Source organism: Erigeron canadensis, chromosome 1 (genome assembly GCF_010389155.1).
Source record: "Erigeron canadensis isolate Cc75 chromosome 1, C_canadensis_v1, whole genome shotgun sequence".
Classification (NCBI taxonomy): Eukaryota; Viridiplantae; Streptophyta; class Magnoliopsida; order Asterales; family Asteraceae; genus Erigeron; species Erigeron canadensis.
The window spans coordinates 25,491,327-25,505,050 of NC_057761.1; the positions used below are offsets into that span (position 1 = coordinate 25,491,327).

The 13,724-nt window shown below is 35.3% G+C and overlaps 3 protein-coding genes across 4 annotated transcripts; 1 reads left to right on the forward strand and 2 right to left on the reverse strand.

The window, feature by feature from the left end:
• Positions 1-381: 381 nt before the first annotated feature.
• On the reverse strand, positions 382-2,736 carry LOC122588046 (probable polygalacturonase). The gene is made up of 6 exons (XM_043760193.1): positions 2,704-2,736; positions 2,179-2,508; positions 1,833-1,953; positions 1,555-1,729; positions 1,388-1,458; positions 382-1,088 (listed from the first exon to the last, which is right to left on the reverse strand). The coding sequence occupies exons 1-6, from the start codon at positions 2,734-2,736 to the stop codon at positions 382-384; spliced, it is 1,437 nt and encodes a 478-aa protein (XP_043616128.1).
• A 1,326-nt stretch (positions 2,737-4,062) lies between these two features.
• Positions 4,063-6,287, reverse strand: LOC122605753 (deSI-like protein At4g17486). 2 transcript variants are annotated; one of them, XM_043778710.1, is made up of 4 exons: positions 5,837-6,276; positions 5,282-5,543; positions 4,908-4,975; positions 4,063-4,472 (listed from the first exon to the last, which is right to left on the reverse strand). In XM_043778710.1, exons 1-4 carry the CDS (start codon positions 5,969-5,971, stop codon positions 4,221-4,223), a joined length of 717 nt encoding a protein of 238 aa, XP_043634645.1. In that variant the 5' UTR covers positions 5,972-6,276; the 3' UTR covers positions 4,063-4,220. The 2 variants fall into 2 exon arrangements, with proteins under 2 accessions (XP_043634645.1, XP_043634653.1); XM_043778718.1 differs by having other exon boundaries at positions 4,379-4,467; positions 5,837-6,287.
• A 1,650-nt stretch (positions 6,288-7,937) lies between these two features.
• On the forward strand, positions 7,938-9,652 carry LOC122588056. The gene is made up of 3 exons (XM_043760203.1): positions 7,938-8,487; positions 8,615-8,947; positions 9,582-9,652. Exons 1-3 carry the CDS (start codon positions 7,938-7,940, stop codon positions 9,650-9,652), a joined length of 954 nt encoding a protein of 317 aa, XP_043616138.1.
• The last annotated feature ends 4,072 nt before the right edge of the window (positions 9,653-13,724 follow it).

Below are 13,724 nucleotides of genomic sequence, written 5' to 3' on the forward strand. Positions count from 1 at the left end.
CGAAAATACCAGTTACATGGTGAAGAGGTGATCTGATACACGATAGCCTGTTTAAAAGTTGGATACACATAATAAAGGCTGGATACATTCCGGTACATTTATTTCTAACTTTTATTTTTCAACGTTCAGACTAAATAAGCGTCAGTGGATCATATATGGCAGTAAATAGTCTCATTCAGTTTACAATCCAACTAATCAAGTTATTCGATCGTGCATCCTAGATAATAACTAAAAGTAACTTTTGTGCTCAACACTTGTTATTTATATATAGCAAGTAAACTTCAATCCCTTAACAAACAAGCAGAAAGACTTTGATGAAGAGTAACCATGGATAAGGTTGTTAATGCGAAGAAATTTTAGATTGTATTTCTAGATATAAAGTTACATAATTTGACTTTTAGTACTAAATGAACAAGTCTGCAACTGAACTGTATCGATAGGGACTGGCTCAGATGGATAATCGCACTTAGTCGATCCATTATCAGGCAAAAACTCACATATTTGAGGTGTCACGTTACTTGACACACCAGATATATCTGTACAGTTCCATTGCAATTTCTTTGGCTTCTCACTCAACCCAATAGTAACATTTGAAAGACAAAACCCAGTGAACGGATCACCCTCAATCCCACCCATATTTCCAGCCATTGTCACATTTTTAGCAACCACATTTCTATAATTAATCCTATCAACTTTTGGGAGTGCCTCTGGGTCATAACCAGGATCAGGGTGCTGACCGTAGGCCCCAGTGGTCCAAAAAACGTACTTCATTGTTTGCAGATTCATTCCGTCCACAAAGATGTCTGTAATGTAGGCTCCTCTTCCGGGAGCAGTTTTAATTCTGATCCCAGACTCAGAATTGATAGCGCTAATATCTTCAGCTCTAATGTCTTTTATGCCACCTGACATTTCACTTCCAAGTGCAATCACTGCACTATCAGGTGAAATGCAAGTTAGCCTTCTTATGATCATCTGTTCTGTTGGCATCCCAAATTTAATGCCATATTCATCCCATCCACTTTTCACGGCTATACAGTCATCTCCGGACACCACATACACATCCTGGATTTTGACATTTTTACAAGAGTCTGCACACACAAACATAAAAAGCCCATCTTCTTAGAATTGGTAAAATGAACGCGTTGGGTAATGGGTCATAATATATTTTGGTCAAAACGTGTTACTTATTACAAACATGTCAAACTGACTCGATATACTTCTTCTCCAATGTTGGATTGTGTATAAATAATTATCCTTTAGTGATAAAAGATAACCCCTATAGCCTCATTGATAGATGAATGGGTAATGATAATCACCTCTAACTATATTGTGCTTAATACAACTCTTAAACACTTGTTAGATCTCAAAAGGGTTTACAGAATCAAACCTGGATCGATACCATCTGTATTAGGAGAATCTATGGGCGCAGTAATAGTTAAACCTTGAATTATAATATCACTGCAGATACAATCGAAAGTTGTATTAGTTATCGTGTTAAAAGTTCTAAAGAAAAAGATACCACGATTAACATCTCCTGTTTCATGGACTAATTACCTGCTATACACTGGATGAACAAACCATGATGGCGAGTCAATTAGAGTGAGGTTGGATATTTGGATTTGCGTTGAGTATGTTAACTCAATAAGGTATGGCCTTGTGTTCTTTAATTTCTTTTCATGAAACTTTGTCCACCATATCGAACCTTGCCCATCAATCGTGCCATTATCACCTTCAACAAGGATTTTCATATCATACTAAATGTGTTGCGAAATGAAGATTTATTATATGATTACTTCATGTGTGATACATTTTTTGTGATTATAAAGATATACCTGTGATAACAACATCAGTAAGGTGTGATCCACCTATGAGACTGCTAAACCTTCCTCCCGGTCCATCTCTTCCTTGACCATACGAAGGCAATGGTTCAACTAACGGATAATCACCTTCATCCTGCGCCCAAAATAACTATTAGCGTACAGACAATTTGTCCTAAATTGTACTCATACTCATCAAATGCTGCGAGTGTTTCAAGTCAATCGGTTTTGAATGCTTAAAGGATGAAGTAAATTTTAACTAAAAATCTTGCAATAAATGTAGATATATCTTAAATTGATAAGTTTGACAATATTGGGTTGGGGGGGTATTTTAAACAAACAAAATGCATGTGTACTGTACCTGGGAAGCAAGAATAACTGCACCGAATTGGATGAACAAAGTGAAATGGCTAGTGAGATTGAAGCTACCAGTAAGCCATTTTCCGGGTGGTACAATAAGTTGTGCACCGCCGTCATCTCCATACTGACTAAGATTCTTAACAGCATTTTGGAAAACTGCTGTGTTTGATGTTACACCGTCACCTTTACCTCCAAAATCTGTCAAAAATGCAGTATGTTTTCGGCAGTTAATTGCAGGGTACGTTACTTCTGACCCTGACAATACATGTCTTCGACATTCAATCACACATAACTGCATCAACCCAAGCAACAGCAAACTCGAAACCAAATTCTATAAATCAAAATTTAATGCATTAGGAAAAGTTAGAACAAAAAGTTAATGTTATAACACCAAGATCTATGAATGTGGTTTTCAAACGTCATGATTTTTCTATACATGCACAGTTTGTAACCCGTTTGCCTTCTATTTTAAAAACAAACAAAAAATGTAAGGAAAAACGAAAAACAGAAATATGGAGAGACATACAGTTGTAAATGTGGATGGTTGATACAACACCATGGTTGGTTATCATGATCAAAGCAGTTAGAAAGGTAAGGGATTTATAGGCAAAGTAATGATGGTGATTAATGCAAAAGATTTTGGTAATCCATGGGAATCAAATCAAATTTGTTATATATATATATATATATATATCCAATATTGCAGTTACCTCATGAAATGTGAAAGACTATATTATGTGAATCCAATATATGGTCTTCTTGTTATTATGTGAATTAGAGTTAGTTCAAGTGGCCAAGGTATTTCCAATCTCCACTATGTGGGTTCCAGTGGGTTTCTCTCAAGGTTGTGGGTTCAAGTTTCGGTTGACACAATCATTGGGTTTTCCATCTATAGGAATTTTTCACAAGGAGGGGGGTTGAGAGACTGCAGCGTATGTTCAGCATCTCGTGAGGTCCAACGATTGTTGGTTAAAATTGTCTCCAACCACGTCTGAGTCGAAATACACCTTTCAAAAAAAAAAAAGTGAATTAATGACAAACATTTACTTTTTCTATATATAAACCAATTTTTTCATCAATATCTTTCTTACAATTAATTCATAATTGATTAATTGTTTTCAAATCACGTATATCATTGAAAATTGTAATTTGTCAATGATCCATGGTCCGCGTGGTGAGGCATCCAGGTTTTACCAATGTCTTGATCCCTAGCTTAGCCTCTACGGCTCTACATGGTTTTTCTTGAAATTGGTGGAACTGGGCTTGGGCTCTATACGGCTGAATTGGGTCAACTTACGGTAACCTTTAGCTATTAAAAAAAGTACTCTATAAGTAAAATCTTTATTTAAATAAATGTCACTGAACATTATTATCATTTGGAAAGTCAGATAAATCATCACACATATAAGTTTTGAGTTGAGTCACTTTTATAAAGATTAAGTTCAGAAAATTATTAACCAAAGAAATTGACTTCATTAAAATGATGAAGATGTGAATGGCTATGTTTTTCAATGGGACCCTGAGAAGATAAAACTTGATCAGCACCTACACTTAATATATATATATATATATATGCATAGAATGTATTTTTTTCCCCCTTCCTGAGCCAAGTCATGCCATGGCCTCTATGTGGCTATGTCGATTTAATTTTCGTGTTCAGAATTAATAATTTGCTTTGTCATGTTAAAACCAAACCCTAAAGCCAATACAACGCATGCCTTTTCAACGTTGAAAGATTATGTTCATTTTTAATGGAATATTTCATGTTGATTAGCGGCTCTATTAGATGGTTAATGAGTTAAGCAATCGTTTTGTAATACGTTTGCCAAAATATATAAACCAAATGAATCCAAAGTAAGGAATTTATCAATTTGGAAGACAGCTGTGGTGTGTAAACAACTCCATTTACTTCAAGAGTATAATGTCAGTGTCACACAATGACGATGTCTTTACCATCTAGTAAAGGTATATAAAGGTACTACACAGGTGTAACAACAAACATTATACAACTCGTCTTAGCATGCCAGTGGTGTTCATCTTTCCTCATCGTTGTATATCGGATGACAAGTTGTGCACTATGTTTTCCTCCCCATTTTCAAGAGTAGTACTAGTTGAGGGTTTTGCACCAGCAGCAACAAGGTTTTTAAACCAAGCAGGTTGTTGGAACCTAGGGGTGGATGTATCTTCACTTGAATCATTGAGGGAATCTGTTGAGCAGGTGGGTGAAGCAATGCCAGCAAGAAATTGGTACGCCACCCTGCTAGCCGTCACAATCTCTGTTTTAGCTTGTCTGAACTACACTCGTGTCAAAAGGAAACAAAAGAAAATTCAATAATATATCTTAGTAAATGAGCGGATGATAAACTGAGCAATGTAACAAGTCAAATCATGTTTTCAGTTCGGACTGGTTGATATCAGTCGACCATGGAAACTTTGTAGAATACATTTGTAAACATACATAAGTATTAAAATTGAATAAAAACCACATTATTACAATAATAACTTGCATATTTTAATTAACAGATTTAGGTTGTATAATCTTGGTACACTTTAGGCAACTTTTGACTCGTTTCTGTTTAACTAAATTCTTGGATTGACCCATTAAGATTCACCCAAGGGCCAAAATTGAAACCCTTTACAGATGAACATAATGGTAAACAAAATCAATCAGTTGTGTATGTTGTGGCTGCAAATGTGTGGAGACAAAAAATAAATGGATAAACTGCTCACCCTGTAAGCAGTGTTTCCGGCTATTTCCACAGCAGTGTCGCCTGCATTAGCAAATCTGTTCACCCAACCTGCAACACATGTAGCATACAACCTTAACAAGTGAAAAAAATACATGTTCAGCAACCCCATATGTCATGATAAAATGGCTCTATCTATTTAATTATACCCATTTCCATAGGTGCTGTTTATAACAATGGAGTACAGATGGAGATGGCAAACATAATACAAAGATACAAAATCTAATAAAATAGGTCTAATGTGAACCATAGTTTGATGGCAGAAGTTCATTCACAGAAATATGCAACGGATGTTCAAACATATAATAACTTGGAACTAAAATTTCATGCCCAACTCAAAAATAAAATGGGAGTCACCTGGAAGTTTAGGCACACCAAGTCTCTCACAGAACTCATCACAGAAGTGATTGCAGTTCTTTGACAGCAGATCATAACAGTCCCCTGGCCATTCTGTACTAAGTTCCCCGAGGATCTGATTGACTTTCGTCTTAGTAAGGTCTGTTTCCCCAAGAATAATGCATTCTCGGTACGTGTACATGGGATTTTTCCCAGAAGGGCAATTAAAAACTCCACTTCCCTCTTCACAAAACCCAAATGACCATTCATCCTCTCCGTAAACCTGCCATTTATACCATACATTTATCATAAACAAAACCCAAATGCGTTATGAACTTGGAATTTGTTCTAAATCGGAAATCATCCCGGGCTAGACACTTATACAGGCACTAGTACCGACAACATCAAACCTTAAAAGCCGCATACAAGGTTTAGATCATTAAAATTAACACTTAGGTGAATACAATTTTACACCATCAATTTAAACAAATTAAAAACGTAACGAAAAGGAGTCACACATACATAAAATTATATATATATATATATATATATGTAAATAGGTGTATGTAAATATACCTGAACAGCGCTGTGGAAGATACCACCAAGACCAATACCATCTTTGAACAACTTATTGATCTGAAGAATTGTATTGTTTGTTTTTTCTGAATCACTATTTGTTACATCATATATATGCACCACCACTGACGTCATCCACCCCTTTCTCTTCTTTCGTTTTTTCTATATATAATAATTTTTTTGATCCGCCCCTCTCAAACCCTATAACTCTTTTTTCAGTCAGTTTCAAATTTTCAGATCAAATTGTTTCAATCTAGGGATATCCATAACAGAATTTATATTATTATTATTATTATATTATATGACTATATCCTATAAAATAGAAGTGTGTGAAATAATGTGAGTAATTGTTTTTTTTTTTTTTTGTGTGTATGTGTGTGTGATGAATGAATGTCTCCGTCAGGTGGAGTGGGTCTTCTTTTCGATGTCGGTCTGGCGTGTATGTGATATGGGCTTCCATTCCCATTTCTCTATTCCTTTATTTAAATTTTTTTTTTTTTTTTTTACTTTGTGTACGTATAACCAGATGTATGGTTGGCGTAAACTCTTTTGGTTCTTTCAACTTAGCATGGTAAAGAGAAAGGTTAAGTAAAGTCTGCAGTACGGATCATTTTTTCATATTAAAATGTATCTATTTATTTATCTACTAAGCCATATGCTAGCGCGATAGGTGATAAGAAGACTTGCCCGGGCTAAAAAGCTTAAATGTATAGGCAGCGGTTTGGATCACAATAGGTGGAGTCTCTAAAAGACTTATAGAAGCTTTCAAAGCCATATGCTCGCGCGATAAGACAAAGGTGTTGGAAGTGAAGAGTGGCGGCGAATAGCGATAGCAATGTGATTATTAATGTAAAAGTAAGAAATTAATGATTGTAATAGGGATAATGTAGTTATTTAAGAGTTAATGATAGATTTTGTAAAATATATTCATTTAAGGGTATAATCGGTGTTTCAAATGGATAGTATAGGTATACGAGTGGAAAACTGGAAATCTTTAAAATAATGAATAAACAGGGAGGGGCATTGTTTGGTTAATAACTTAGTTGAAAAAAAATATAAGGAATTAGATTTTTTATAATGTAGAATAGATATAGATATATTTAAACCAACTAGGTTGGATAAAGTAGCAGAGGTCAAGGTTTAATCGTCAGTTCTAGTAAGGCTGTAGATCTTTTTATATCTTTGGTAGAACCTGAAAACAATTTATCTGCTATTGGTCGAGGTAACGTTATCTATATTTCAACCTCTCTTGTACACCATCGAATATGGTATTTGAACCCAAAATTCATGGAAGGCGGCATCGAGGGTGACTTTACTTTACTTTCTATTTATTTATCTATTTATTTCAAGATCTGAATTTCTTAAACATGAGTCATCTAAGATTTAAACCGAGTATATAAAAAGCCCATATCGCTTATAAATTTGTTGTCTAAAAAAGGAAAACGGATAAGGACTGGTCTTATGGAACATAAAACCCATTATGGCAAATATCGACATTTGGGCTTTGAGTTGTATTGGCCCATCCAGTAAACAGATGAAAGTTGAAAGATCAACCTTAGTTCTAAGGTAAATTAATCAATTTCGATCATGTTTACTGGACATTATTTCCTTTGACAATTCTTATTATTATGAGATTTATGTGGATTAAATTAATATCATATTTGATGATATATATAAATGAATTTTTGGGAAACAGTATTTAGCATTTTATACTCAAATAATACTCTAAGGGTAGACGGAGTCGTATGGGGAGAGGACCGGTACTGGATGGCACACCGTGCCGACCCCCCAGTACCGGTGGGGAGGGGAGCGAAGTGGGGAGCGTGGTGCCGGATTCTCTGCCTATGTAGTCGATCGTTACAAAAAAAAAAGCGTGGGCCCAGATCAAACGGCTCTCTCTCTCTCTCTTCCTTCTTTCTTTTCTTTCTTTCTTCTTTCTTTTGTTGTTGCACTCTCTGTTTCTTTTATTTTTCTTTGAACACACACCAATCACACACACATATATCATATACCCACATATATCACACACACCATCTAAACAACCATGAACCCTTTCTTCAACAATCCTATATTTTCAAAACACGGCCCAACACCCCCAAAAATGCCATCGGAATCAAGTTCATCCGACGAGACGGAACGGTATATTAATCTTTTCACAATGGCGCATTATGCAATTGAACAAGATGTCCGTGATACTGCCTCCTCTTCAAGAAAGTATACACACAGAGACGATCGTATTGACTCGCACAACCGTCTATTTCGAGATTACTTTGCCGAGGAACCGAAATTTGATGAGGGTTTTTTTAGACAACGGTTTCGGATGAGTAGACGGTTGTTTGTGAAGATAGCTTCAGATTTGGAAAACAATTTTCCATTTTTTCAAAGGAGGATCGACGTTCGTGGTAAATGGGGGTTTTCGGCTTTACAGAGATGCACATCTGCAGTTCGCCAATTAGGATACGGTAGTAATCCCGACAGTTTAGATGGTTACTTAAATATGTCGGAAAGATCGTCACGTGACACCCTTAATGCTTTTTGTGATGGAGTCATTCGATTATACCGGCATGAATATTTGCGTAGGCCAATGCGTACTGATACGCAACGCATTTTTGATTATCATGCGTCTTATCATGGTTTCCCCGGCATGTTAGGTATATATATATTACGTAGTTTAGTTAATAATGTATATATATATTACGTAGTTTAGTTAATAATGTGTGTGTATATATATATTATGTAGTTTAATTAATAGTTTCGGTTTAATAAATGTGTTTATAGGGAGTCTTGATTGTACACACTGGACTTGGGATAATTGTCCAGTGGCTTGGTGTGGCCAGTACACACGGGGTGATCATAACGGGCCAACGATATCGCTTGAAGCAGTGGCGTCACAGGATAGTTGGATTTGGCACGCATACTTTGGTGTTGCCGGTTCAAACAACGACATTAATGTATTGAACCAATCTCCTTTGTTCAATCCCTTTGAAGACGGCACAGCCCCGCTGGTTCCTTTCACTGTAAATGGAACCGAATATAAGTACCCGTATTTTCTCGTGGATGGGATCTATCTAAGATATGCGATGTTTGTGAAAACGATTTCTCATCCAATCGGTGAGAAAAAGGATTCGATATGCTAAGGCACAGGAGGCTGCAAGGAAGGATGTGGAGCGAGCTTTTGGTATTATAAAAAAAAAATGGAAAATACTTAGAGAACCGGCACGACAAATGGAAGAAACCCCCATCCGTAAGATCATGTATGCGTGTTGTATTCTTCACAACATGATTTTAAAAGATGAGGATCACGCTATAAGTCCTGATTACATTCCAGATCCCCCGGTTGCGCCACAGCCATCGGATAATCGACTGGCAGGGATATATGACTTAAGCGTTCACGAAGATCTTAAGATGGATCTCATTGACCATATTCATCGCACATTCATCCCGGGCCTCGATCGCTAGTTTATTTATGTATTGTGTTGTCGTTTCGTTTAATATTGTAGTTTGATGTTTTATTTTGTTGTTTATTTTATTTTTAATATTGTAGTAGTTTTAAATTATTAAATAAAATGTTTTAGTTTTAAAACTAAATAGAATTGAAATTAAATAGAAAAAGGTGGGGAGGGGAGGGGTGGCGAGGTGCTCCTAGCAAAAGGGGAGGGGAGGGGAGGGGAGGAGTGGGGAAGCTCTCCCCCCACCCTAATAATAATAAGGATTGATGTTTGCTTAATTGCTAAATGATTGGCAGGCAGACCTGTAGAAGATCACCCATATACTCATGTAGGAAGTGAAACAGGCCAAGGAGAAAATGCATGGTAATTTGGTATGTGGACGTCCTTTGGCTGTGCCCTTTGCTAGAAACAAGTATTTGATGGAAAATGGAAGGCAAAGGTGGGAACTCAAGTGGTAGCGAGTCAAACTTGTTGGGTAACGGGCCTGGTCAAACGAGTCGTAGCGCAAAAATAGCTGCAATAAGACTAAGAGGAGTGGGAAGAAGGGGAGGAGGGGGCGACTTGTGCCATGTGGGGTAAAAAGAGTTGCCCCTCAAAAAAGGTGGAAATGGGTGAGTTTTTAGTAGGGGGCGACTTGTATCATGTGGCAATGGTAATGATTAATTTTATTTTATTTTTGCTTTTTTTATCTTTGTTATAATTAAAAACTAATATATATATATATATATATATATTTTAAACATAACTAATTTTATTATATCGGGTTATTGATTTGGGTTATTTGAACGTTGAATACGATTATTCGGGTTAAAAGCATTGTTGTTGAAATTGTTGTTGGGAAACATTTTAGAAAAAAAATGATGAACAAGATGGATGGATGAAGAAATGTTGTATGTGAAATGTAAAAAGGAAAAGGAATAGAAAGAGGTAAAAATAGGGGGAATTTTTTATTTTTTATTTTAGTCAAACTAGCCGGAGGGGGTGTTAAATTCCTCGGTCAACGTGTAAGTCAATGGAGAGGAAGGCGAGAAGAGGGGGTCGGGCGAGAGGCGAGTCGGGCTCCGGGGGTGGTGTGGGGGGCGACGGTTGGCAATAAGGGGCGAGAGTCGGAGGGAGTTGCACCCACTCCGCTCAGCCTAAAAAAACAAGTTGAAGAACATTATGATACAAAGACGCGGAAACAAATTAAAAGTGTGCAATATTGAGGATGTGTTTTTAGAGACTATTGTTTGTAGTTTAAGAATGGTTTTGATTGATGCAAATACTCTAATCAGCAAAACGGGATGTCGCTTGAACTTGGCTCAAATTAGATTTATTATGCCAAAAAAGTTTCCTGCTCTTTTTTTTTAATTATACAAAAGATAGAATGGTCAAACCACTAACTTAAACAATATTTTGGGAAAGAAAATGCATTCTAAAGAAGAACATGTTAGAATAAACATGATTCGATTCGAGTGATAAAACATCCTCAATTGTCCTGTAGAACTTGTAAGAGTATAAAGCATAATTGCTATTGATTTCGGATTCCCATAACAAGGTGATTGAGTAATAATGGAATGATAAATTCGGCTGGAACATGATGTACGAATTAGAGAGGAATACACACACGAAAATTAGGGTATTATGTGTGTAGGGATTAACCTTAACTTAGGGTTAATTACCCTCTATTTATAATGAGAGTAATTACACATTCAACCTCTTTAGTATTTACACATTCAACTCTTTTGGTGTTTAATGTGTGTACTATTAGTACTCTTAGTTACAATCACCTAATGGGAAACCCTATACTATGTCTCTAAGAGTAAATACGCCCATCAAATATTTACTTAGACATAGGAATTTCAGTTATTGTCAATTATCATATCAGGAATGATACATAATCAGTGATGGTCACACTAACGTGGTTCCAACAGAACCACCCAAGATATATCCATGCATAGATTATCTCTTTAGTTTGTTGCAATGAGAGACAACTACTACATATATAATATTATTTGTTTGTAAAAAAAAAGGTTACTCGTATTTAACTATTATTTGTATTTAAAATTTAAATTTCTTATATCTTAATGAATTAAATAACAAAAGATAACAATACATTGTAGTGTACTGTACCTTTTTTACCGAATGAACTACACAAGTTTTTGGTTTTTTTTTTTTTTATCACTAGAGAGTGGTGGCTTCTTGATTATTAACTTAAAATATCAGTGTTAGGAACAATGATCCTAACCACGAGTTAATAATCAATGGTAAGGGAGTGTTTATGTGAGGTTGTGAGGTTTGGATTAAAGGAGAATTAGGTTCGAGTCTAACTAGACAAGGTTTTCACCTAATATGTTGTCTTATATTTAGGCGAACTATTAGAGGGTTTTCTTTCTACTAGGTATTTAGTAACAGAGCTCTCTAATGTGACATCGGTTAATACAACATAGTCTGTTGTGATATTCAACTTGAACCTATAAAAAAAAGGAACAATGATCATGGTTTAAGTGGTTGAGGTAAGGTAAGTGATTTTTTTCTTAGAACGGTGAATGTTAAAGGTTAATAATTTGAACCCTGTGAGTGACATCTAAGGTGAACAGTATGCTAAAAGGTGGAACTCATGTACTCCTGTGGAACAAGAGTGATAACACGTATTCTCATACGCTTAAGAGGTAAATATTCAAAACCACGGAGAATCAAGATTTCAATCCAAAGTCTCCAAGCCAACATCACTTCCACCAGTTCTATCTAAGTTCAAGTTTCACAAGGATCAAAAATTGAGGTTCTATGTTCGACAAGAGAGTTTTTATTCACCTATAGACTATAGTACTGTGTTTCAACCCGCAAAAAGTTTATAAAAAGAAAAATGTTAAATACAGTTTAAAGGCTATAAGTTGTAGTTAACCTACATAAAAAAGTTGTATTTTATTTTATTAAAAAATCAACCTTAAATTTTATGATTAATATCCGAGCCCTTGTAATTAACAAAACTGAAATAAAAGAATACAATAAGGGCACGTTTGGTTCACATAATGTTTTTGGAAGGAATGAAATCTGTTAAAGAAATTGGAATCTGATGTAATATAATTTGACAGAAGGTTTTTCATTTTTGAAGATTTAAGTGACGGAATAAATGAAATTCCTTCTGTCATTCCCATGGAATGCAAATTCCATCAAATGAGAGAATATTTACATTCCAATGGAATGATATTCCTTCATCATTAAATAACCAAACGAACTAAGAAATAAAATTCAATTCCAATTCCACTAGAATTTACGAACCAAACATGACCTAAAAGTTTGAAAGGCATTCTGATTCCCTTGGAAAGTTACTTTAAATGTGTAGTTATAAAATATTTTAGGAAAACAAAAACTTTCGAATTCTTAATGCCAAAAAGTAGTTAAAAAGTTACTTTTAGTTCTTTCTTTTCCCATCTCTGATTTAGTTTAACCCATTAACGTATTCACTCTTTTTGTATTTTGTTGTGTAACTTGGTATACGCCCGACTTTTTATAAGGTACCACACTACTACCACCAGGCGGAAACTGCTATAATATTTACCAAACATTATTTAAAATAATATTTTCAAATCACATTCTTTCTTCGTTTGTGCGTGCACCTTGTTTTAATAAAGGAAAAAGATAAATCAATAGGTAATGATTGATATTTCTAAAAGAAAGGTGGTCCTTATAAAATAATGCTTTACCATATACAATAATTATTGGTTAACACTCTTTCCTTTGGAGACAGATATTATGGGTTTTATCTCTACACCGTCGTGATAGGGGTAAGGTTCTCTACATCTTAACCTCTCTCATACACCGTCGAGGTACTGGGACCCAAAATCCATATAAGACGACATTGGGCGTTACTTACTTACATACACAATAATATATGCATTATATGATTATACTTTATACCATACAGTATTGTAGATGGCTAAAAAAATGTTGTGTATGAATTATTTCCCTTTATAAAATTATTAGTGACGTTTTTCCAAGTTGTTTATCTATATCTATACTATAATATAAAGCAGATTTCCTTTACATTTTCACCACTGAACTTAAATTTCTAATATTGATTTGAAGTACTTCCCAAAATGTTCGTCCTATCTATTATATATTTACCCAAAATAACTATAATACCCTTTTTCTCTCTCCTCAAATCTCAACCAATCATTTTTTTTCTCTCTGCTTCATAAATCATTTTATTATTCTAAATTCATTCAAAATCTTTTATCTCAAAAACTGTAAATCGATAAATTATAAAAGTTATATGGGTCTTCTAAAACTTTCATGCTCTTTCATTAGAGTAGTCATTCGATATACTTTCGACGGATTTTTAAATTCGATGGCGGATCCCATCAGGACTCATGTAAATCACTGCATCACCGTCGCCGCCACCATTACTTCACCACCCCGTCATCACCTCCATCACCGTTTTAACGCGCGGGTACCGT